The sequence below is a fragment of the Protopterus annectens genome, chromosome 7.part1 (assembly GCF_019279795.1).
Source record: "Protopterus annectens isolate FY-2018-M chromosome 7.part1, PAN1.0, whole genome shotgun sequence".
Lineage (NCBI taxonomy): Eukaryota > Metazoa > Chordata > Ceratodontiformes > Protopteridae > Protopterus > Protopterus annectens.
The window spans coordinates 390,470,300-390,496,758 of NC_056740.1; the positions used below are offsets into that span (position 1 = coordinate 390,470,300).

The 26,459-nt window shown below is 44.3% G+C and overlaps 1 protein-coding gene across 1 annotated transcript in view; it reads right to left on the reverse strand.

Moving 5' to 3' along the window:
* FAM214A (family with sequence similarity 214 member A) overlaps window positions 1-26,459 on the reverse strand; it is a 1,637,733-nt gene that overhangs the window by 1,226,229 nt on the left and 385,045 nt on the right. Inside the window, exon 4 of the mRNA XM_044078844.1 lies at window positions 3,473-3,598. Within this exon, the coding sequence (XP_043934779.1) occupies window positions 3,473-3,598 (126 nt within the window). The remainder of the gene's footprint in view (window positions 1-3,472; window positions 3,599-26,459) is intronic.

Sequence of the window (26,459 nt, forward strand, 5' to 3'; positions counted from 1 at the left end):
TTTTTAAGTACCAGTAAAGTTTCCTCATATGCAGTCTTGCATATGGAATTAGGACAATGCATGAGGCCATGAACCCTGGGGCTTGCAGTATTTTTCTTGCAGATAGCTTGGTTTGGGTGGCCAGCAGTTTGAAGTAATTTGTCATGTAAACCTGGTTTTCTGGAGTGAGGAATGCCATCTGGGAAGCTGTGTTCAAGCTTGCTCCCAGGAATACAATTTATTGGCTGGGTACCAGATGTGATTTATTTTTGTTAATGGTATATCCCAGAGAAATTAGGAGTCTCTTTACAAATGTCAGGTGTTGGAAGCAGCAATTCCTGACTGCCTGCCTGAATCAGGCAATCATCCAAGTATGGGTAAATTTGAATGTTTCACTGCCTACAGTATGCAATGGCCAGGCACTTTGTGAATACCCTGGACGCAGTAGATAAGCCAAAGGGAAGTGCAGAGAACGGATAGTGCATACAGCCTGCCCTGAAATGTAGATATTTCCTGCAAGATTCCCTTATGGGGATGTGCAGATAAGCTTCTTTTAAGTCTAGGGTGACCAGCCAGGAGTCCTTGACTAGCATAGGCAGCAGCTGTTGGAGTGTAAACATTTTGAACTTTGGTACAACCAGGAAGGTGTTGAGAATTGACAGATCCTGAATAGGGCACCAAGAGTTTTCCTTTCTGAGCACCAGAAACAGTGTGGAGTAGAAACCCTGTCCCCTCTGCTCTGTTGGAACAGGTTGAGTATTCCTGATACTAAGAAGCTTTACAAGACTTCAGGTTTGAAACTCGAAAAATGAAAATTTCAGGTAGCGGCCGACTGGCACTTGCGAACTGCGTCTGTTTCGGGCTCCCGGACGGCAAGACAAGCTGATGTAATGACGTCGGCCGCATGTTTTATACCCCTGACGACCTGATGTCATGGAAGAGGCGACAGCATCCGATGCAGAAATCCCAAGACTCTGGTATTCAGGCCGACTGAGGGCTACCTGCAGGCAGATAACCCAAATGTGATGACTGCAACAGTGAAACATGAAGAACATCAGCAATTGCTGGTAAACACTACTAGTCCACAAAAGTTGATTTAACAGGAAAACACAGTAAAAGGCACTTACGACTTTTAAACTGACAGGAAAAAAATAAGTGCTCCATTTAAAAGTACATTACAGTCTCGAGACAGTCCATTAAAACACAACACTCCAACCTTTAAAATAACTTCCCTGAAAACGATAGTAATAAAACATTAACAAAATTAAGAAAATGGAAGTTTTCCATTACAGCACAAATTGAATGTTAATCCTCAAAAGCTTCAGAGGAGCATACCCTTCAGTGGCAGTGCAGCTCTGAAGAGCTTCACACCCCAAACTTTGTTTTTTAGTGAGCTCAGCTCAAGCTGCCTAATGTTTTGGGAGCATGGAAGGGGCTCTAAAGCTTTGAAAGCTGGCTAGCTATTATATCCTTGATAGGCTATAAACCCATATAGCTAAGGTTACTGCAACAGTAATCAATATGACTAACATCATTACTTTCTCCCTTTTTTGCCCCTCATCTATCAGTGATGGCAAGACTGAAAGTGCTTCATGTTCTGGCATGCACAAATTATGAAGGTTCTACATCACTCCAGACAAAGACTGCTGCAATCTTGCTGCTTCTTTCACATTGTTAAAACATTCTTATGCACATGCTTTATAATCAAAAGGCCTGAATAAATCTGTCAGGATTGTGATGTTGAAATTACTCCGAGGTGGGTCCAACACAGCATCTTTCAAAAGCAAAGACTCAGCCATACATTGAGGCTCTTCAGTACTTGGACATCTGGAAAGCTTGTATACCTGTTAAGTATTTTGTGCAACGCTGATGAAGTTACACATGTCCAAGTCAATTCTGAATTCCTAAACAGCTTAAACGAATGTAGAGGATACTTTTTTACAATATCAGTGGATAGGTTCTGCAATCCAGAAGTAATAGCCATCAAAGAAACCGTGATTTCTGCAGTAAAAGTGAGAAAGGACATGCACCTCTTATGTCTTTCAGTCGCATCTTCTTCAAAGATTTTCCAGCGTATTTTCCATTTTTGATTAATCCCAGTCTTAGAAGAATGGAGAGTCATTTTTTTCCACTTTTTTTTGAAGTAGAAAGTGTCCACAACTTATAAACTTGAAATTCATGCTCACATGAATCAGTAGTCTGATTTGCCCCAAACCAAAAAAATACAAAGTATGGAAATCTTTAGAAAGTGCCTACCACAATGACACTGTTATTGATTTCAACATAAAACAAAGATCTCCCCCCAAAAAAATACAATAGTCTTAACACAGTCTGGTAGACGTCAGAAAAGGGATGAAAAACAACAGATAAACCAATGGTCTAAATGACTAAAATGTACTTAAAGAAAAGAGAACCGGCAGGAGAACCCATCTGTTATGACTGCAGCTGTATGCACGATGAACATCTGAAATATTAATAGTGCAGAGGACAGAAATAGAAATGATACAGGTACACACCAATACTACTTACGCGGCCAACTCATGCCACTCTATCAATGTTGACTTCCACAGAGGAAAGAACAATCTTGGAAAACATGGCTGGACAAATGCAAATTAACTCGTAATATTTGGAGTTTCTCATCAGTTATTACCCTAGTGACACTAATCATAGTAATGTCAAAAGGTGATGTAGGGGTCCCTTCTCATGGGGGTATTAAACAGGCCTGTGCAGGGCTTTTATTCCAGAGACTTCTGTGTAAGCTCTTTAATACATTTCTGGTAAGCTTGTTGCATACATTTCACATCTGAAAAAATTAGAACAATGCACAGAGGTACGTGAAGTGATGTAGGACAAATTTTATCTACCAAAAAAAAAACCACACAAATAACTGAATCAAATTTGGCAGCAGTGTGTGTGAAGTTACAGAAAATCACTGCTGGAATGGTTCTGGATCATAGGAATTACAGTGCAAATTAGTGTTGATCAGCACTTGTACCTTGTTAATGTCCACCACTGATTTCTATCTCCAGAAGTTTGTACACTAGCAGTTATTCACTGCGTGAGAAGTTTTCTCTTTTCTCCACTGCTGAGCGACTGTGGGGATAATGTGGATAAGTAAGGGGGGGGACAAATCCCCCTCCCCATCCACATGGAGGATGCAGGGGGGGGGGGCTTGCCATCTGCAAAAAAGTTTTTGAGAAGTACTTGCTATATATGAAATTTTAGCTGTAATGTGAGTTGACCAAATGTGTTTTAGATTAGGTACAATACATTTTTTTAGATATTCTGTGATTCAGTGAAGAGCGTCTTAGATAAAAGGTAACAGACTAACACACACACGCACACATTTACATTCATAGGAGAAAAGATTAAGACACCCAATTATATGCTGTGCTTACTGCTACCACTAAATAACAGAAATGCTACAGTACCACTCAGTTAATTAAAACACATTTATAACATGCAAAAACAGCAATCAGTATGCAGGTCTTACCTGTATATAATATTGCGTGGAACAGTACCATGTGAGGCACTCAGCCATGCACTCAGCTGGGAAAAGAACACATAAGAGCGAACAGCCAGAAGTAGAGTCTTCTCATCAATAAAACGATCTCCACTTCTAGGTACAACAAAAAAAAATACAACACAGTTAGCACTACCAGCACTAAATGAAGTAACATGTTAACAGTACACACAAAATAAAGAAGATATACATCATCTTTGGACAGCACAGTGGCGCAGCAGACAGTGTTGTCGTATCACAGCAAAAGGCATAATTCTTAGTTTGGGTGCCTTCTGTGCAGAGTCTGCTTGTCCTCTCTATGTTTGCGTGGGTTTCCTCTGGGTGCTTTGGTTTCCTCCCACATTTCACAGAAATGTATTAAGAAGATTAATTAATTTAAAATGGGTGGCGAAAGCCAAACACACTCTGGCTAGGCTTATAAATGCCCTAGGGCAGATAGCCTAGTATGAACCTATGAACCTATGGACACTCAAAGTGGTCATGTGACTGTGCAAGTGCCTGGTATGGAAGAACAGCAGCAGCAGGGGTAGCCACCCGGCAGTGTGAACCTTGGGTCTAGGTTATTCTCACTACTGAACCGACACCCAACCCCATGAGCAAAAATGGAAAAACAGGTTGTGGATTGCTAGACGGATACATAATTTTTCAAATTAGCTTTAAGATACTTAACACAACATTTAACACTGTGCAGACCACATCTAAACATGACTTAAGGACACGCTTGATAAAAGAAATAAAAATCTAATGGTAAAAAATTAACACTCTCAAACTTTTTATGCAAGGTTTTTATGGATAGCTTCCTGCTTAAGATCGCCCACCTAAGTCAAATATTAATAATTTTCTCTACATTTACAGTGACCACATTTAGTAGAGAGTAATGTGAAATGTACACAAAAAGCATCGACTTTCAACACTGCTGCACAGCAACAGGTCAATTAAGAGTTCTCCCAGAGTAAAAAAATGAGAAATTGTTTGAAAAGCCAGAAAATTATCAGTTTGAGTAAAATTCATTTATTGGTTAGTAATTACACTGCCTGGACAAAAAAAAAAAAAAAAACACAATCAGAAAGAAAAAAAAAAAAGAAAAGTCACTGGCTGGGAAGAACCTTGCAGCTGTCCAAAAGAGGGTAGCTCAAGTTTCATCTTTGGCACATATGATTTCCAGCAATTTAGAGAGGGGAAAAAGTAAATGAAATGCACTCACAGGCATTTAATACAAGCTGAGGCCGTGAAAGAATATATAAAATTAAATAACAAAAGGCTGGAAACAGAAGTAGCTTTAAGTAATATTCAGGTGAGATAAAATTACAGAAATCAGAGAATGAAATGAAGGAAAGAATGGCCCAGCATGAGGCTTCTCAATAACAATTTCAAGAAAATATACAAAAGTTAGAAGACAAAGCAGAGAGAGAAAGTACAGTTGTGTACACTTACCATAAATGTAGATGTTCGAGTGTATTCACTGTTGCAGTCATTACATTTGGGTAATCCTGCTGGCAGGTTGCCCTCAGTTGGCCTGAATTCCAAAGTCCTGGGTCCTGCATCGGCTGCTGTCGCCCCTTCTCTGACATCAGGTCATCAGGGGTAGAAAAGATGCGGCAGACGCCATTTTCTTTAATTTTTCTTGCCCCAGATGTCAGGTGCCCCCTAAAAGGGTAGCCAAAATTTATATACATATAAATACATGCACCAATATAAACTTTACCTTCATCTACAAGCAAATACACCACATAGGTTGTATAACTCAGAGAAGTAAAGATAGGTTCCAACAGAAGAAAAGGGGGGTGGCGGATGGGAAACCTGGACTGCAACAGTGAACACACTCGAACATCTACATTTATGGTAAGTGTACACAACTGTACTACGTTCTTCGTGTTTCGCTGTTGCAGTCATTACATTTGGGTAGAGTCCCAAAGCTATGGTTGGGAGACTGGAGCTAAACAGCATTAGCAGCGGCTATGAGGCCCTGCAGAACTGCAGTGGCAAAGCCTGCCCTGGATTTAGAGTAGAGTGGCAGATGATAGTGCTTTGTAAAGGTGTGCACTGAACTCCAAACAGCAGCCTCTAAAATGTCCTTGGTTGGTACTCCCCTGAGAAAGGCTGCTGAAGTGGCTGCAGCTCTGGTTGAATGTGACCTAATGCCCTTAGGCTCTGGCTTGCCATGGTGTAAGTAGCAGAAATGAATGCAGTGGCCTATCCACTTTGAAATAGATAGCCTTTCTTGTGATCCTGCAGCATATGCCACTAGTAATTGTTCTGTCTTTCTGAAAACTTTGGTTCTGTCCAAGTAGAATCTAAGCTGTCTGTGTACGTCCAAAGAATGCAGAATTCTCTCCCCCTTGTTCTGTGGATTTGGATAAAAAGTTGGCAGATGAATAGTTTGATTAAGAGCCACACTGGACACCACCTTAGGCATAAATGTTGGGTTTGTCCTCAGAGAGACCTTGTCTGGATAAAAAATGATAAAAGGTTCCACAGCCATGAGTGCCTGAAGCTCTGAAACTCATCTTGCAGAAATTATTGCTAGGAGCAGAGCTGTTTTCCAGGATAAAAACTTTATATCAGCAGTAGCAGCTGGCTCAAAAGGAGGCAGGGTGAGTTTTTTCAAGACATAGTTGAAGTCCCATGCAGGCATTGGTGATTTCCTGGAGACCTTAAATTTTGGCTCCTCTGAGGTACTGTTTTTATTAAAAAATAATAAATATTAAGGGATGAGAAAAAATTGGTGACGCTGTATTGTAATGAGCCGAAATGGCAGAGGCATGAATTTTAATAGATGAAAAAGATAGACCTTTGTCCAGCATCTCAGTTAAGTATTGCAAAATCTGAGGACTATTTGGCACAGCTGTTATCAGTTCCTTGTGCCTCCTTTCCAGGCACAGAATCTCTTCCATTTTCCAGCATAAGATTTTCTAGTACTAGGCCTTCTGGCCTCCAAAATGACATCCATCACAGCTTTACTGAGAAGTGTGTTTTGTATGACTACATTATCCGCCATGCTGCAAGGTTTAAAGTCCTGAGTTGGCAGTGCAGGATCTGATTGTTTTGCTGGGACAGTAGATGAGGTATCTGAGCTAAAGTCCACGCTGGGCATTGCGACAAGCTTCTTAGTATTGGATACCAGTACTAGTGGGGAGCCAGTCTGGGGCAATCAGTATCACCCTTGGCTTCTCCTGTCTGACCTTTAGGAGTACCTTGGGGAGGAGAGGCAAAGGGGGAAATGCATATACTGATAGGTTTTTCCAGCTGAAGGATAGGGCGTCCACTTTCCATGCTTGTCTGTGATAAATCCTTGTGCAGAATCTTTTTAGTTGGTAGTTGTGAGGGGAGGCAAATAGATCTATGTCCGGGCATCCCCATTTCCTTGTTATCATGCTGAAGACTTGTGGATCTAGGTGCCACTTGTGGGGATCCATGAGGTTTCTGCTTAGTTCGTCTGCCAGAGTATTTTTCCTTCCTGGCAGGAATTCTGCCTGCAGATGTACTTGGTAAGTCAATGCTGTGTCCCACAAAGTCATGGCTATTCTGCAAAGGGGGTAAGAATGTGTGCCCCCTGCTTGTTTATGTACCACATGACCGTGGTGTTGTCTTTATCAGCAGTTGTCCTGGATGAAGTAGGATCTTGAAGGCTGTCAGGGCATTTTGAACTGCTAGCATCTCATTTTGATTGATATGTAGATGCATTTGGTTTGGGGTCCATGTGCCCTGAATGCATCTTCCTGCCATGTGGGCCCCCCAGGCATAATCTGATGCATCCGTTGTTAGTGTTTGCCTGGCTGGGGGTAATGTGAATGGCTGTCCCTTGTTTTGGTGACAAGCCTTTGCCCACCATTGAAACTCCTGTTGCAGGCAAGAAATGAGAGTAATCATAGTTTCTAGGCTGTGGCAATGTTGAGTCCAAACACTTTTTAAGTACCATTGAAGTTTCCTCATATGCAGTCTTCCATATGGAATTAGTAGAATGCAGGATGCCATGAAGCCCAAAGCCTGCAGAATTTTTCTTGCAGATAACTGGGCCTTTGTTGCCAACATTTTGAACTAGGTAGTCAGTTGCCTTTGTTTGTCTGGCGTGAGATAAGCCATCTGGGCAGCTGTATTTAAGCTTGCACCCAGGAATATTATCTCTTGAGAGGGTACTAGTTTTGATTTCTTTTCGTTGACTGCGTACCCTTGGCATGTTAGAAGTCTTTTCACAAACGCCAGATGCTGTAGAAGAATGTCCTTGTTCTCTGCTTGAATTAAACAGTCTTCCAAGTAAGGATATATTTGTATTCCTCTCTGTCTGCAGAATGCAATTACTGGTGCCAGGCACTAAGACCCTGGGCACAGTAGATAAGCCAAAGGGCAGTGCAGAGAATTGGTAATGCATTGAGCCAGCCTTGAATCTGAGGTATCTTCTGCATATTTGTCTGATTGGGACATGCAGGTATGCCTCTTTTAGGTCTAAAGTCACCAGCCAAGCGTTCTTGCCCAGCATGGGCAGAAGCTGCTGCAAAGTCAACATCTTGAATTTTGGTATATCCAGGAATATGTTCAAAATAGATAGGTCCAGTATTGGCCTCCCGGCCTTGTCCTTTCTGGATACCAAGAACATTCGAGTAAAATCCTTGTCCCTGCTCTTGCTCTGGTACTAGTTGAATGGCCCCCATGTCCATGAGGGATGAGACTTGTTTTTGTGCCTCTGCCCATTGATTTTTTGGCAGATCTGGCCAGCCATTTGCCTTTGGCAGGGTATGGAAATGGAACTTGTAGCCTTGTGACACAATATAGACCCACTTGTCCTGGGTTATAATGTGCCAATTTTGAGAAAAAAATGCTAATTTTCCCCCTAAGGGTGCTGCCAGGAGATAAGTGCTTGGTGCAGGCAGGGGGAAGTCATTGGGACTGTTTCCTGAATGGTTGTGATTTGTCTTCTCCCACTTTGGGGGTAGAAGCTCCCCATTGTTTTGAGCGGAATGAACCTTGCGCCTGGGATCTGCCTCTAGGGCGTCTGGTTCTGCCCCTTTGAGGTCTGTCTGACACAGGAAAGGACCAATTCTTTGTTGGCCAGTGTCTACTAAACCTAGGTGGCTGTACTTGTAAAAAATCTTTTGAAGTTTGCATAGATTTAGCTTTGTCCTCCATTTTCTTTAACACCTCTTCTGCCTTAACACCAAACAAAGTAAAGGTGCATCTAATAATGTAACTTTAACATGATCAGGCAGATTTTGTTCCTTTAACCAAGCATACCTCCTAATAACAGAACCTGTACCTGCCTCCAAAGAATCAAAATCACATTGCAAAGTATGTTTTCCAACTTGTTCAGCTGCATCCAATAAATCCTGCATTTCCTTGTTTTCTGCACAGTTTAACAACATTTTCTGTTTAAGCAATGCCATGACATGTTGCAGATATTTGAGCATATGAAACTGACAGTTTAAGGCCCTTATATCCAAGGTAGCAGATGTGTAAACCTTTTTTTCCCCATCTATCCCGTGCCCTAGAATCTCTGTCAGAGGAGGTAGGGTTTTTTGCAGCGGAAGCCTTAACTCCTTTGGGACCCTGAGAAACAGTTTCTGGGTCTGCAGCAGGGTTTTTAAAAAGGAATTTATGAGAGTCAGGAACCCTGTAATATCTGTCTGGCTTAACAGGAGCTGGAGGTAAGGAGTCAGGTGTAAGACTAGACTCCGAAAACACATCATCTACAATGTCTAAAACAGGTGGGATGGCTAGTGGCTTGTGTTGAGGTAGTAAAAGGAAATCCCTGAGCCTCTTTTTAGATTCTGAAAAATCTTGGCTCTCCCAGTGGAAATGCTCCCTCATGGTATGTAAGGTTTCCCCAAAAGAATAGTCCTCAGGAGGAGAAGCTGAAGGTATAGATTCTTCAGCATCAGAATCCTCATAGGGGGGGGAAGAGAATATTCCTGATCAGAAGAGGAATCAGAAGAAATGGAAACCTGATCTGAAGACTCATAGTCAGTCTCTTGCCTAGGCCTCTTATCAGGAGGGGGATGGGAACCCCTGATCAAGGTAATCAAATCTTCGGCCATTTTGAGCATCTGTTTTTTGGGAATAGAGGCCTGACTACGTGGCTCTCAAGTTTGTTTCTTTGCTTTGGAAGGTGCTTTAGCCTTTGCTTTGAAGCTGAAGTCGGTTTGATGTAAAGATGTTTAGGTCTGAATACACCCTCAGAAGCCGATGCCTGCTCAGCGGCTCCGGACCCATCTGAAGGGATAATATCCGAGGCTCCAATACCTTGAGTTTCCAGCAGCATGGCCGACTCCATGTGGGAGTCGGCCTGCGACTCTAAAGTAGCAAGCATCAGGGGCTGCGAAAGCGCCTCACTGAGGCCCGGCAAACCGGCGACTGGCTTAGGAGAAGCTTCGTCATCTGTTTTGGGCCTCGGTTGTCTATCTCTTTCCTTTTCTTTGCGTTTTTTGTGAACTCCGGTAGGCGGATGGCTATCTGACGACATTTCTGGATAACTAAACCGGCGTCCAAAATAGTTTAAAGCAAAATCATACTGACGCTTAACAGTGCTTTGGTTAAATCTAGCACAAAACCGACAACCAGAAACATTGTGATCAGGGCCTAGGCAAGGAATACAGTAAGAATGAAAATCCTTGCGAGGTATTTGCTTCCCACAAGAAATACAATTATTAACTTTTTCTGACATCGGTCTGGAGCAAGAAAAAAGTTTCCCCAATGGGGTACTTAGCTTTACAGAAGACTTCGGATCAGAAACTTGCACACGAAAATCTCAGGAGTTGGCTGACCGAGACTTGCGAACTGCTTCTGCTTCGGGCACCGCACGGCAAGAAAAATTAAAGAAAATGGTGTCAGCCACATCTTTTATACCCCTGACGACCTGACGTCAGGGAAGGGGCAACAGCAGCCGACGCAGGACCCAGAACTTTGGAATTCAGGCCGACTGAGGGCAACCTGCCAGCAGGATTACCCAAATGTAATGACTGCAACAGTGAAACACCAAGAAAGTACAGTTTTGTACCTATCATAAATGTAGATGTCCGAATTGGATAGCATCTGCAGTCATAACAACTGGGTTGTCCTGTCGTCAGGCAGCCCTTCAGTCGGCCGGATTCCAAAGTCCGGGTCCGGCTTCGGCTGATGTCGCACTTCACCCGACGTCATCTCTGTTGGCCTTCGGGTATATAAGCATCAGCCGACGCCATTTTCTTCAGTGTTTCTTGCCCCAGATGCCAGAAGCCCTCTAGAAGGCTAAAAAATTTTGGATAGATGCCAATGTTTCCAAAAGATAGAGGTAAACACAAAAATAAGCATGTATGTACATAAATACAAACAAATACACCATGAAAGAAGTCCCCCCACTAGCTAGCTATTAGAAGGGTAAACACCCTAGGAGTACCACAGAGGGAAGGAGGGAGGTAATCCTGACTGCAGATGCTATCCAATTCGGACATCTACATTTATGGTAGGTACAAAACTGTACTATGTCCTTCATGGATGCATCTGCAGTCATAACAACTGGGTAGAATACCATAGCCAACTAGGGAGGAGGATAAAGGTAGATTATGGTGTGTTTAGGATCCCTTGCAGTACAGCAGTGGCAAACCCTGCTCGGGATCTGGAATATAGAGGTAAATTATAATGCTTGGCAAATGTATGCACGGAGGTCCAAGTAGCCGCCTCAATAATGTCTTTGGTTGCCACTCCTCGTAAGAAGGCTGTGGTAGTGGCTGGTGCCCTTGTAGAATGAGGTCTTATGTTCTGTGGAATTTGCTTTCCATGGAAGGAGTAACAGAATCGTATGCAATTTCCTATCCATTTGGAGATTGTCTGTTTGGAAATAGCTTTTCCTTCCCTTCCTGTTGCATAGGCTACGAAAAGTTGGTCAGTCTTTCTGCTATTTTTGTTCTGTCCAAGTAGTAGCGTAGCTGTCTATGTACATCCAAGGTATGCAGTATTCTTTCCCCTCTGTTTTGTGGGTTGGGAAAGAAGGTAGGTAGGTGGATTGCCTGGTTTAAGGACACTCTGGATACCACCTTAGGCATAAATGTAGGATTAGTCCTCATGGACACTCTATCTTGGTGGAAGATTAGAAAGGGTTGCACTGCCATTAAGGCCTGTAGTTCTGAAACCCTCCTTGCTGAAGTAATTGCCAGTAGGAAAGCAGTTTTCCATGACAGGTGTTGCAGGTCTGCTGTTGCTGCTGGTTCAAAAGGTGATAGAGTCAATTTTTCTTCTAGCACAAAGTTCAAGTCCCAGGCTGGTAATGGTGGTTTCCTTGGAGGTTTTACATTCTTGATTCCTCTGAGGAACTGCCTGAGCAAAGGGTGTGAAAAAACAGGTGGATCAAAGCTGTATTCTGCTGAAATAGCTGATGCATGAATCTTGATGGAGGAATAGGACAGGCCTGAATGAAGTAGTTCGGCCAGATACTCCAGAATGTTGGGCATATCTATGTTTGATACATCTTTACCTCTTTCTGAGCTCCAAATGACAAACCTTTTCCATTTCCCAGCATAGTTTCTTCTTGTTGAAGGTCTGCGTGCTTCAAGAATAATGTCTTTAACTCTTTGTGAAAGCTGTGGATTAGCAGCTGCTATGTGATGTTCCATGCAGTCAGTTGCAACGCTTTTAGGTTTGGATGCATGGTGCTGTAGTTGTTCTGAGTTAGCATCAAAGGCATCAGGGTATTGGCCACATATTGTTCGAGACATGCTCCTCAGCAGTGGGTACCAATGTTGTCTTGGCCAGTTTGGAGCTATCAGGATTATCCTTGGACGTTCCTCCTTGATTTTAGTAATACTTTGTGTATCAAGGAAGAGGTGGGAATGCATATGCTGTTAGTCCTTTCCAGCTGAAGGAGAGCGAGTCCACTTTCCATGCTAGTGGGTGGAATGTCCTTGTGCAGAATTTTTGAGCTGGTGATTGAGAGGTGATGCGAATAGATCTATCTGAGGCATTCCCCATTTCTTCGAGATGGTCTTGAAGATGTCCGGTGCAGCTGCCATTCGTGGACATCCGATGTAGTCCTGCTTAACATATCTGCTAGAGTTTTCTTTTCCTGGTACAAATATTGCCTGTAACTGGATGTTGTAGCTGAGTGCCAGGGTCCACAGCTCCAAAGTCATTCTGCATAGGGGTAGGAATGAGTGCCTCCTTGTTTGTTGATGTACCACATGACTGTGGTGTTGTCTGTCCTTATCATCAACTGGCCTTCCTTGAGAAATGGTCTGAACTTTTGGATTGCCAGTTTTACTGCCAGCATTTCTTTTAGGTTGATGTGCAGGTGAAGTTGGTCCTGTGTCCACAATCCTTGCACGCATTTGTCCAGCATATGTGCCCCCATCCCAGGTCTGAAGCATCTGTTGTGATGGTCTGGCTTGCTTGACCTTTGAAAGGGCAGGCCTGGGTTTGACTGGCATGCGTGAGCCCACCATAGGAACTCCTGTTTTAAGCATGGTATTAGTGGAATTTCCGTTTCTAGGCTGTGTCTGTGTTGGGACCATAAATTCTTTAGGTACCACTGAAGCTTTCTCATATGTAGTCTGGCAAATGGAACCAAGATTATGCATGATGCCATGAAACCCAAGGCCTGCAGTACCTTTCTTGCTGTTAACTTGTTCAGATTTGTTAGTGCCAAGAAGTAAAGAGGGAGTTCTTTTGTTTTTCTGTAGTTAGGAATGCCATTTGCCTTACTGTGTCCAATTCCGCTCCCAGGAAAGTCCTTGTCTGGGATGGTATCAGCCTTGACTTTAGTAAATTGACTGTGTATCCCAGTGCTTGAAGCAAGTAAATGACCCTTTGTAAATCTGTTGTCAGCTTGCTTTTGTTGTCCCTTGTATCAGACAGTCGTCCAGGTATGGATAAATTTGAATTCCCTGTAGTCTGCAATGGGCGATTACTGATGCCAGGCATTTTGTGAATACTCTGGGCGCAGTAGATAAGCCAAAGGGCAATGCTGAGAATTGATAGTGCTCTGATCCTGCAAGAAATCTGAGGTATCTTCTGCAGATAGGTCGAATGGGGACGTGCAGGTATGCCTCCTTGAGATCTAGAGTTACCAGCCAACACTCCTTGCCCAGCATGGGAAGAAGTTGCTGTAGGGTCAGCATCTTGAATTTTGGGACAATGATGCAAGTATTTAGGGTAGACAGGTCTAGAATTGGTCTCCAACTTTTTTCCTTTCTTGGAACTAGGAATAGTCTGGAGTAGAACCCCTTTCCTTGCTCTGCTGTTGGCACTTTTCCACAGCTCTCATGTTTGCTAATTCCATTATCTGTTGTAGAGCCTCTGTTTTTGATTTGGAGGTAGGTTTGGCATTCCTCTTTGACTGGTAAAGTGTGGAAGTGGAACCGTAACCTTGATCTATGGTTCGTAAAATCCACTTGTCCTTTGTTATGTGGTGCCAGTTTTTGAAAATAAGGTTAGCTTTCCGCCTAGAGGAGCTGCTATTTGTTCCCTGGTTGGCGGGTTTAGGTTTAAGTCACTGTGGTTGTGTTGATGTAGAGGCAGGTGTTGATTCTGTGCCTCTGTTGTTACCTTGCCACTGTCGCCCTCTGTAGGCACCTCCTCTGGATTGGTTTCTGCCTCTGGAACGCCTATTCCTGCCCCTTTGAGGTCTTGTGGAGTCAGGAAAGGACCAATTTTGGCAGGTCAGTTCCTGCTAAACCTTGGGGTTGAACCTGCAAGAATTCTTTAACTGTCTGGACTGATTTTGCCTTTTCTTCCATTTTCTTCATAACCTGCTGGGCAGGTGTACCAAACAAACTTGATTTATCCATAGGAGCATCAAGCAATTTAGATTTAACATGATCCGGTAAAGCTTGCTCCTTTAGCCATGCATGCCTTCTAATTACTGTGCCAGTCATGGCTGATCTAAATGAAGCCTCCAGTGCATCATAGCCACATTTTAAAGAATGGTTACTAACCTGCTGTATGTTATTTACCATTTCTAATACATAATTCTTATCAAGAGATTCATCAGTGGTTAGCTTTTTAGTTAACTGGTCAAGCATAAACTCTTGGTATTGTATCATGTGAAACTGACAATTTAAAGCTCTAGCTGAAAGAGTGGCTGAAGTGTAAACTTTTTACCCCATCTGTCTAATGACCTTGCTTCCCTTTCAGAAGGAACAGGGTTTTAGCTATAGTCGCTGCTACTGCCTTGGGACCCTGGGATATAGTTTCGGGTCGGCAAGAGGGGCCTTGTAGAGGTGGTGATGAGTATCTGGCACCCTGTAAAATCTGTCTGGTTTGGCAGGGGCTGGGGTAAAGAATCTGGAGCTGAGCAGGCATCATTGAAAGCATGATCCACCACAGAGAGAACAGGAGGGATAGCTAAGGGCCTGTGCTGTGGTAGGTGCAAAAGGTCCTAAGTCTTTTCCTGGAGTCTGAAAAATCCTGTTGCTGCCATTGGAACTGTTCTCGCGTGGCATGCAAGGTTTCCCAAAGGAGAATTCTTCTGGAGGGAAGCAGCTGGAATGGATTCTTCAGCATCAGAATCTTCAAAATTGGAGAAAGGAGCCTCTGGCTGGTCAGTTATGTCTGATTCATCAGCAGAATCATCAGAGGACACTGGCTCAGGGGCTCTGCCCTAGGTCTCTTTTCTGGGGCTGAGAGGCCCTGTCTGGGTGAGATTGAGATCCTCTAATTAATGAAATTAAATCTTCTGCCAAGGTAAGCATTTGAGAACTGGCAGAGGGCCTGGTGGAAGGGGGTTTAACAGGCACTGTTTTAGTAGTCTTGGCTGCTTTAGCCCTGGCGAAGGCCTTAATGGACATGGCTGCTGGAGGCCTAGCAGCACCACGTGCTGGGGTAGAGACATCCAAGGGAATGGTGTCTGATAAGTCAGTGGTAAGCACCGTAGTGGGTAAAATTTCTGAGGCCGATTCAAGAGTGTTAGCAGGGACCTCAGTTGTAGTGATAGTTTCAGGTGTAGTTTGCTCAGTTTTCTCGGTTTCGTCCGAAACCGAGACACTCGCGGTTTGCTTAACCATGGTTTCGGCCGAAACCGCGGACCGCGAGTGTCGGTCTTTTTCTTTGCGTTTTGGCAGAATGCGGTCGGAGGGTCCGACGGCATAATGTACGCAAAGTCAGAACCGAAAACTGTTCTGCAAACTCTGACCGACGCCTAAGCTGTCGGTTGAAAGAAGCACAGGACGAACAAGCTGCTACGCCGTGGGCTGGGCCTAAACAGGGCAGGCAGTAAGAGTGGAAATCTTTATGAGGTATTTGTTTCCCACAGGTTAAACAATTATTAACTTTTCTGACATCGGCTGAGGCAAGAAAGAGTCCCCAACGGGGTACTTAGCTTTAGAAGTCTTCGAAGTAGTATTCGGTAGAAGTAATCTCTGGATCCGACCGACCGGCACTTGCGAACAGCTTCTGCTTCGGGCGCCACGCGGCAAGAAAGACTGAAGAAAATGGCGTCGGCTGATGCTTATATACCCGAAGGCCAACAGAGATGACGTCGGGTGAAGTGCGACATCAGCCGAAGCCGGACCCGGACTTTGGAATCCGGCCGACTGAAGGGCTGCCTGACGACAGGACAACCCAGTTGTTATGACTGCAGATGCATCCATGAAGGACATCATCAGATTGTATTAACTTTACAAAAGTACAAATTTAAAACTGGACTGCTGTACATGCTTAAAATCTGGAAATAGAAAAGGAAACAAAACCTATATTAGTAATGATGTAATCATATCAACAGAAAGCTGCTCCTAACAGAACTGTGACAAAAGAGAATCTTATAAAAAATTGGGATAGCAGAATGTTAGAAGAAAATAATTTACTCACTATACGCATGGCAAAAGAGAAGCACATTTATTCTGGCAATTGGGTAATGTCAAAAGGAGTGCTATATCCATAGGTCTTAAGTACAGTTGGGTACACTTACCATAAATGCAGACGTTCAAGTGTATTCACTGTTGCAGTCCTAACCAATGGGTTATCCAACTCCAGGAAGCCCATGATCGGCCAGAATACCAAAGGTAGGTAAATAAGATGTCGGCTGCTGGTTGTAAAGGACGTCAATACGTCGTATACAAAAGGAGGCAACAGACCACTTCCTCAGTCTTTCTTGCCATAGCAGTCAGGAGTCCCCAAGAAAACAAGGTTTAGACCAAAAACAAAAGTATCTTTGGTAAAATAAACCAGATTAAGCCTGTACCCTAGGAAAGGAGAGCAGGAGAAGACCAAAAACAATGGGGGAAGGAGGGAGGGAAACCAGGACTGCAACAGTGAATACACTCTAGCATCTACATTTATAGTAAGTGTACACAACTATACTATGTTCATCATATTTCACTGTTGCAGTCATTACATTTGGGTAGATTCCCAAAGCTATGGCTTGGAGGATGGATTTATACAGCATTAGGACCAGCTATAAGGCCCTACAAAACAGCAGTGGCAAGGTCAGCTCTGGATTTAGAGAAAATTGGTAAGTGATCATGCTTTGTGAAAGTATGAACTGAACTCCAGGTAGCAGCTTCTAGAATATCCCTGGTAGGAACACCTCTGAGAAAGGCTGCTGAAGTAGATGCAGCCCTGGTGGAATGAGATCTGATCCCCTGGGGGATACGTTTTTCATGGTGCTTATAACAGAAAAGAATGCAATGGCTTATCTATTTAGAAATGGTTTGCTTTGAAATAGCCTTCCCCTCTGCCCCTGCAGCAAATGCTACCGGCAGTAGTTCAGATTTTCTTCGAGATTTAGTCCTGTCCAAGTAGAATCTAAATTGTCTGTGTACATCCAATGAATGCAGAATCTGCTCCCCCTTGTTCTGTGGATTGGGAAAGAAAGTTGGCAAATGAATGGTCTGATTAAGAGCCACAATGGACATCACCTTGGGCATGAATAATGGATTGATCCTGAGTGACACCTTGTCCGCATGAAAGATGATGAAAGGCTCCACTGCCATAAGGGCCTGTAATTCAGATATCCTTCTAGCTGAAGTGATTACTAAAAGAAAGGCTGTTTTCTAGGAAAGAAATTTTAAGTCTGCAGTAGCAGCTGGCTCGAAAGGAGGTAGAGAGTTTCTCCAACACAAAGTTAAGGTCCCAGGGAGGGGTTGGAGCTCTCCTAGGCGGTCTCAAGTTTTTGGCCCCTCTGAGATACTGCTTTGGAAGAGGATGAGAGAAGGGGGGGGGGGCTTCTGTGTTGTAATGAGCTGAAATGGCTGAGGCATGGATTTTTATGGAAGAAAGACAGGCCCTTGTGAAGCATCTCAGTTAAGTATTGCAAAATCTGAGGTAAACTGGGCACTGCTGTACTCATCCCTCGAGATTGATTCCAGGCACATAATCTTTTCCATTTTTCAGCATAAGATTTTCTAGTACTAGGTCTTCTCGCCTCCAAAATTACATCCATCACAGTTTTGCTGAGGGATGCTAAGGAGAAATTTAAGTGATTAGCCACGCTGTAAGATTAAAAGTTTGGAGCTGAGGGTGCAGAATTTGGTTCTCCTGCTGAGACAGTAAGGAAGGCGTCTGAGGCAGGTGCCAAGGTGAAATGTGTGACACTGCACAGGAGTGGATACAAGTGTTGGCGAGGCCAGTCTGCAGCAATCAAAATAATTTTTGGTTTGTCCTGTTTGACTTTTAGTAGAACTTTGGAGAGCAGAGGCAAAGGGGGAAAGGCATGACTGATAGGTTTTTCCAGCTGAAAGACAGAGCATCCACTTTCCAGGCTTTTTCGTGATGTGTTCTTGTGCAAAATTTGTCCAACAGGTAGTCCTGTGTTGAGGCAAAAAGATCCATGTCTGGGCTCCCCCATTTGCGTGTCAACATGTTGAAAATCCATGGTTCCAGTTTCCATTCGTGTGGGTCCATAAGATTTCTGCTTAGTTCATCTGCCAGAACATTCAGCTTTCCTGGCAGGAATTGGGCTTGTAGTTGTACTTGGTAGCTCAATGCTGTGTTCGACAATGCCATGGCGAGTCTGCAGAGGGGGTAGGAATGTGTACCCCCCCTGCTTGTTTATGTACCACATAACCGTGGTGTTGTCAGTCTTTATCAGTAATTGTCCTGGATGAAGGTAGTCCTTGAAGGCTGTCACTGCATTCTGTACAGCTAGCATTTCTTTTTGATTGATATGAAGGTGCATTTGATTTTGGCTCCATTTACCCTGAATGCACTTCCCTGCCAGATGAGCCCCCCATGCATAGTCTGATGAGTCTGTAGTTAGGGTTTGGGCGGCAGGGGGTGGTGTGAATGGCAGTCCCTTGTTTTGGTGGCAGGCCTCTGCCCATCATAGGAACTCTAGGTGCAGGCAAGGTATGATAGAAAAGTACAGTTTTGTACCTACCATAAATGTAGATGTTCGAGTGGTTATGCTGCTGCAGTCATCACACTTGGGTTATCCTGCCGTCAGGTGGTCCCGCAGTCGGCCTGAATTCCAAAGCCTTGGTCCGGCATCGGTTGTCGTCGCTTCTTCCCTGACGTCAGTGCGGCAGGGGTATAAAAGAGGCAGCCAACGCCATTTTCTTCAGTTTTTCTTGGCCCAGATGTCAGGTGCCCCAAACTAAGAAGGCAAAATAAGAAGCTTGCAAAACATACCTTAGTGCAAAACAATGGTACTAGTTGTAAGCAAATACACCATATAGACATGCATCCCAAAGGTTGAAGTACATGGAGGTATAAGAAAAGCCTAGTTAGGTAGAGGGGATGGAGGGAGGGTAACCTGGACTGCAGCAGCATAACCACTTGAACATCTACATTTATGGTAGGTACAAAACTGTACTATGTTCATCGTGCTATGCTGCTGCAGTCATCACACTTGGGTACAGTCCCAAAGCTATGGTTGGGTAGTAGGAGCTAAAGTGGGTTAGGTGCAGCTAAGATGCCTTGCAGAACTGCAGTGGCAAACCCAGCTCTGGTTTTTGAGTACAGAGGAAGGTGGTAATGCTTGGTGAAGGTGTGCACTGAACTCCAGGTAGCTGCCTCCAGAATGTCCTTTGTTGGGACTCCTCGGAGGAATGCTGCTGAGGTTGCTGTAGCCCTGGTAGAGTGAGACCTAATACTAGCAGGCACTGCTTTCCCGTGGTGTGAGTAGCAAAAGCGGATGCAATGTGCTATCCATTTGGTGATGGTCTGTTTTGAAATAGCCTTTCCTTCTGAGCCTGGTGCATAGGATACAAGGAGTTGGTCAGATTTTCTGAAGGCCTTTGTCCTGTCCAAATAGTAACGCAACTGTCTGTGAATGTCCAAAGAGTGAAGGAGTCTTTCTCCTTTATTCTGTGGGTTTGGATAAAAGGTGGGCAAGTGTATGGTCTGATTGAGAGCCACACTGGATACTACCTTTGGCATGAAGGAAGGGTTGGTGCATAAAGATACACTGTCCTGATGGAAAATTATGAAAGGTTCCACTGCCATAAGTGCCTGCAGTTCTGAGACTCTGCGTGCTGAGGTGATAGCCAGCAGCAGGGCTGTCTTCCATGACAAGTATTGTAGCTCTGCTGAAAAGGCTGGTTCGAAAGGAGGAAGTGTTAACTTTTCCAGAACAAAATTTAGATCCCAAGTTGGAGTAGGTGGTTTTCTGGGGGGTCTTATATAGAAACTGCCTTAGCAAAGGATGAGAGAAAATGGGAGGAACGTATCATATTGAGCTGAAATGGCTGAAGCATGGATCTTTATGGATGAGAAAGAAAGGCCTTTGTGTAGCATCTCAGTTAGATATTGGAGTATGTGCGGAATATTTGGGATGTCAGGATTTAGGCTTCTGGCCTGGCTCCATACACAAAATCTTTTCCATTTGTCTGAGTAAGTTTTTCTGGTGCTGGGCCTCCTGGCCTCCAAAATGACATTCTGGACGTCCTTTGAGAGAAGTGATGTTTGATAATTTAAGGTATTTTCCATGCAGCTAGATTTAAGGTCCTTAGCTGACTGTGAAGGATCTGAGAGTTTTGTTGGGTTAACAGCAGAGGGAATTGAGGTAAGATCCATGGAGAGCTGCGAGTCAAGTTTCGTAGTAGTGGGTACCAGTGTTGACGTGGCCAGTCCGGGGCAATGAGGATCATCTGTGGTCTCTCTGATCTGGTTTTCAGTAATACCTGGTTGAGTAGAGGCAGAGGTGGTAAGGCGTAGACTGACAATGCTGTCCAACTGAATGATAGGGCATCCACTTTCCAGGCCAGGGGATGGCAAGTCCTTGTGCAAAATTTTTGTAGCTGGCAATTGTTGGTTGAGGCAAACAGATCTATGTCTGGTGGTCCCCACCTTTGAGTTATCATTGAGAATACTTGTGGGTGTAGTCTCCACTCGTGAGGGTCTGTCAAATTTCTGCTTAATTTGTCTGCCAAAATGTTTTCTTTTCCTGGCAGGAATTGTGCTTGCAGTTGTACTTGGTAAGTTAATGCTGTGTTCCACAAGTCCATTGCCTGTCTGCATAGTGGGTAGGAGTGCGTCCCTCCTTGTTTATGTACCACATAACTGTGGTGTTGTCCGTCCTTATTAGTTGTTGTCCTGGATGCAAAAGGTCCTTGAAGGCTGTTGGTGCATTTTTTACAGCTAGCATCTCCTTTTGATTGGTGTGTAGTTGCCTTTGGTTTGCAGACAATTTGCCCTGTATGCACTGTCCTGCCATGTGTGCACCCCAGGCGTAGTCTGATGAATCTGTTGTCAAGGTTTGGTTTGGAGGAGGTGAGACAAAAGGAAGGCCCTTGTTTGCTTGGCATGCTTGAGCCCACCATAGAAACTCTTTTTGAAGGCAGGGAATGAGAGTTATAGTTGCTTCGAGGCTGTGTCTGTGTTGGGACCATACACTTTTTAGGTACCATTGTAGTTTTCTCATATGCAGCCTTGCATATGCAATTAGTTGAATGCAGGATGCCATGTACCCCAATGCCTGCAGGAATTTCCTTGCAGTGAGCTGGGTAGAAGTTGCCATCTTTTTGAAGTACTGAGCCAGTTGTTTTTGCTTGTCTGGCGTGAGGTAAGCCATCTGGGCCGTTGTATTCAAGCTGGCACCCAGGAAAATTATTTCTTGTGAGGGTATTAGTTTTGACTTCTTTTTGTTTACTGAGTACCCTAGGCAACTTAGCAACTTTGTTACAAATTCCAGATGCTGTAGTAGGATGTCTTTGCTGTCCGCTTGGATCAGGCAGTCGTCCAGATATGGATAAATCTGTATTCCTCGCTGTCTGCAGTATGCAATTACTGATGCCAGGCATTTCGTGAATACTCTGGGCGCAGTAGATAAGCTAAAGGGCAATGCAGAGAATTGATAATGCGTTGTGCCTGCCAAAAATCTGAGGTATCTTCTGCAATCTTGTCTGATAGGGACATGCAGGTATGCCTCTTGGAGGTCCAACGTTACCAGCCAAGACTCCTTGCCCAGCATGGGAAGAAGCTGCTGTAGTGTGAGCATTTTGAATTTGGGAATGTCCAGGTACGTGTTTAGAATTGAAAGGTCTAAGATGGGCCTTCAGGCTTTGTCCTTTCTTGGTACTAGAAACAGTCTTGAGTAAAATCCTTGACCTTGCTCTTTTGCAGGTACCTTTTGAATTGCTTTCATGTTCATGAGAGCTGAAATTTGCTTTTGTGCCTCTGCCCATTGGTTTGTTGGCAGATTTGGCATGCCTCTCATCCGTGGTAAAGTGTGAAAATGAAATCTGTAGCCTCGGGTAATAATATCCAGAACCCATTTGTCCTTTCTTATGATGTGCCAATTTTGTGGGAAAAGAGCCAGTTTTCCTCCTAGAGGTGCTGCCTGGGCAATTTTGCTTGGCAGGCGAAGAGGAAAGTCATTGAGTTTGTTTTCTGAAGGGTTGAGATTTGTCGTCTCCCCCTCTTTGAGTTGTTGTTTGCCATTGTCTAGGTCTGAAGGTACCCTGTGCCTGGCCTCTGCCCCTAGGGCGTCTGTACCTGCCCCTTTGGGGTCTGTCTGAAGCAGGAAAGGACCAGTTTTTTGATGGCCAGTTTCTGCTGAAGCGTGGAGGTCGTACCTGTAAAAAATCTAACTGTTTGCATTGATTTTGCCTTTTCTTCCATCTTCTTTAAAACTTCCTCTGCTTTGACACCAAATAACGCATCCTTTTGCAGTGGAGCATCCAGTAACTTTGCTTTGACATGTTCTGGTAAGGTCTGCTCTTTTAGCCAAGCATGTCTACGTATTACAGACCCTGTGACTGCTGCTCTACATGAGGCCTCCAAAGAATCAAAACCACACTGCAAGGTATGTTTTCCCACTTGTTCTGCTGCATGCAACAAATCTTGCATCCCTTTGAAATCTAGTTGATCTGTTTGAGGGATCATTTTCTGTTTTAACAGAGTAAGCAAGTACTGCTGGTATTTAATCATGTGGAATTGGCAGTTTAATGCCCTCATAGTCAAAGTGGTAGAGGTATACACTTTTTTCCCCCATCTTTCTAATGCCCTGGAATCTCTTTCCGCAGGTAGTGGATTTTTAGTAGTAGAGGCCTTAACCCCTTTGGGACCCTGGGAAATGGTTTCTGGGTCTGCAGCAGGGCTTTTATATAAAAACTTGTGAGAGTCAGGGACTCGATAGTATCTGTCTGGCTTAGGTGGTGCTGGAGGTAAGGAATCTGGATTTAGACTGGATTCAGTATAGACATCATCCAGAATGTCTAAAACAGGAGGAATGGCTAGGGGTCTATGCGGAGGCAAAAGAAGAAACTCACGGAGTCTTTTCTTGGAGTCAGAGTAATCTTGTCCTTCCCAGTGGAAATGCTCTCTCATGGTGTGCAGGGTTTCCCCAAAAGAGAAGTCTTCAGGGGGGGAAAGAGAGGGAATAGACTCCTCAGCATCTGAGTCTTCATAGAGAGGGAGGGGGTAATCCTGTTCCTCAGAGTCTGCTGAGGAAATGGATTCCTGGTCAGAAGGAGGTAAATCTTCCTCCAGTCTAGGCCTTTTGTCAGGAGGGGGCTGGGAACCTCTGATAAGGGTAATCAGGTCCTCCGCCATTTTGAGCATCTGTTTTTTAGGCATAGGGGCCTGTATGGGAGTCTGTGGACCCGGTTTCTTAACCTTTGGAAGCTTAGCGTATGACTTAATGGAAAGAGCCGTCGGTTTAAAGACGCCTTCTCAAACCGAAGGCCTGTCCATAGTCTCCGGATCGCCGCGAGGGCTGGCGTCCGCGAGTTGAGGAGGAACCGGCTCCAGTGGCCCAGTAGATTCTGACTGTGAGGTAGTCGTATTTTCTAAATCTGCGGTAGTCAGGGGCTGCGTAGGCGCCTCACTGAATACCGAAGATCCGGCGGCAGGCCTAACCGAGACCTCGGTATCTGGCCTAGGTCTAGGCTGCCGGTCTTTGTCCTTGCGTTTTTTAAACATAGCGGTAGTCGGAGGTTCCGACGACATAATGTAGTTGAATTTTCTGCCAAAATAATGTTGGGCGGTATCAGCCTGACTCTTAATAGTGCGTTTATTGAACCTAGCGCAAAATCGACAACCAGAAATGTCGTGGTCTGGGCCTAGGCAAGGAATACAATAAGAATGAAAATCCTTATGAGGTATTTGCTTCCCACAAGAAATACAATTATTAACTTTGTCTGACATCGGTCTGAGGCAAGAAAAGTTTCCCCAACGGGGTACATAGCTTTATAGAAGACTTTGGCTGAAAATCTGTTCGAAAATCTCAAGAGCTGGCCGACTGGCACTTGCGAACTGCTTCTGCTTCGGGCACCGCGCGGCAAGAAATACTGAAGAAAATGGCGTCGGCTGCCTCTTTTATACCCCTGCTGCACTGACGTCAGGGAAGAAGTGACGACAACCGACGCCGGACCAAAGCTTTGGAATTCAGGCCGACTGCAGGACTGCCTGACGGCAGGATAACCCAAGTGTGATGACTGCAGCAGCGTAGCACGATGAACATTCATTGTTTCCAGGCTGTGACAATGTTGACTCCATAAACTTTTTAAGTACCACTGAAGTTTCCTCATATGCAGTCTTCCATATGGAATAAGAAGAATGCAGGAGGCCATGAACCCCATGGCTTGCAGTACTTGCCTTGCAGATAGCTGGGTTTTTGTGGCCACCTGTCTGAAGTAAGTCACCAAATGAATTTGCTTTTCTGGCATAAGGAAAGCCATCAGGGCAGTTGTATTCAATCTTGCACTCAGGAATGCAATTTTTTGAGAGGGTACCAGTTGAGATTTCTTTTCAGTTATGGTGTACCCTAGACAGATTAGAACTCTTTTTTACAAACACCAGATGTTTTAGAAGAATGGCCTGGTTTTCTACCTGAATTAGACAATCGCCCATATATTTGAATATTTCTTTGCCTGCAAAATACAATTACTGGAGCCAGGCACTTTGTGAATACCCTGGGTGCAGTAGACAAGCCAAAGGGCAGTGTAGAGACAGTACAGTTGTGTACCTACCATAAATGTAGATGTTAGAGTGTATTCACTGTTGCAGTCATTATACTTGGGGTTATCCTGCTGGCAGGCGAACCGCAGTCGGCCCGAGTTCCAATGTCTTGGTCCGGCATCGGTTGCTGTCGCCTCTTCCCTGATGTCAGTGCTCCAGGGGTATAAATGTTGCAACCGACGCCATTTTCTTCAGTTTGTCTTGCCCCAGATGTCAGGTGCCCCCAGCTAGGAAGGCTGAAAAGATATAAATATGCCAAACAACCATGCATATGTTACTATAAACATTTATTTCATCTACAAGCAAATACACCACATAGGTTGTATAGAGTTGAGAAGTACAGAATAGTCCCAGCAAAGAGGGGGATGGAGGGTGGGTAACCTGGACTGCAACAGTGAATACACTCAAACATCTACATTTATGGTAGGTACACACCTGTACTATGTTCATTGTGTTTCACTGTTACAGTCATTACACTTGGGTAGAATCCCAAAGCTGAGGTTGGGTGGCTGGGTCTAGATTGGATTTGGGGAGGCTAACAAGCACTGCAGAACTGTGGTGACAAAGCCTGCTCTGGATTTGGAGTAGAGAGGTAGGTGGTAGTGCTTGGTAAAAGTGTGCACTGAGCTCCAGGTTGCAGCTTCTAAAATGTCTTTGGTTGGTACCCCTCTGAGGAAAGCTGCTGAAGTGGCTGCTGCTCTGGTAAAATGAAGCCTAATGCCCTTAGGCACAGATTTGCCATGTTGTGCATAACAGAAGCGGATGCAGTGCCCTATCCATTTGGAGATTGTCTGCTTTGTAATAAGCTTTCCTTGTGATCCTGCAGCATATGCTACAAACAGTTGCTCAGTTTTTCTGAAAGCCTTTGTTTTGTCCAAGTAAAATCGTAGCTGCCTGTGTATATCCAAAGCGTGCAGAAGTTTTTCCCCTTTATTCTGGGGATTTGGGTACAAAGTAGGCAAATGAATGGTTTGGTTTAAGGCCACATTGGAGACCACTTTTGGCATGAATGTTGGGTTTGTTCTTAGAGAAACCGTGTCTTGAAAAATGAGGAAAGGTTCTACAGCCATCAGTGCCTGTAACTCTGAGACTTCTTGCTGAAGTTATTGCTAGGAGCAGAGCAGTTTTCCATGACAGGAATTTAAGATCAGCTGTGCTGGCTGGTTCAAATGGAGGCAGTGTTAGTTTTTCTAAAACAAAATTGAGGTCCCAAGTGGGTACTGGTGCTCTTCTAGGGGATCTTATATTCTTTGCCCCTCTGAGGTACTGTCGTAGTAGAGGATGTGCAAAAATAGGAGGATCCGCACTGTAATGAGCTGAAATGGCAGAGGCATGGATTTTAATAGATGAAAAAGATAGGCCTTTGTCCAACATCTCAGTCAAGTATTGTAAAATCTGAGGTACATTAGGGATCAGTGGGTCGAGCCCTTGTGCCTGGTTCCAAGCACAGAATCTCTTCCATTTTTCTGCCCAAGATTTTCTAGTGCTGGGCCTCCTGGCTTCCAAAATTACATCCATAACAGCTTTAGAGAGAGGTGCAATCTGAGTGGCTACATTACTCGCCATGCTGACAGGTGTAAGGTTCTGAGTTGACTGTGCAGAATCTGATAGTTTTGCTGTGTCAGAAGATGAGGGATTTGAGGAAGAGGCCAAGGTGGGC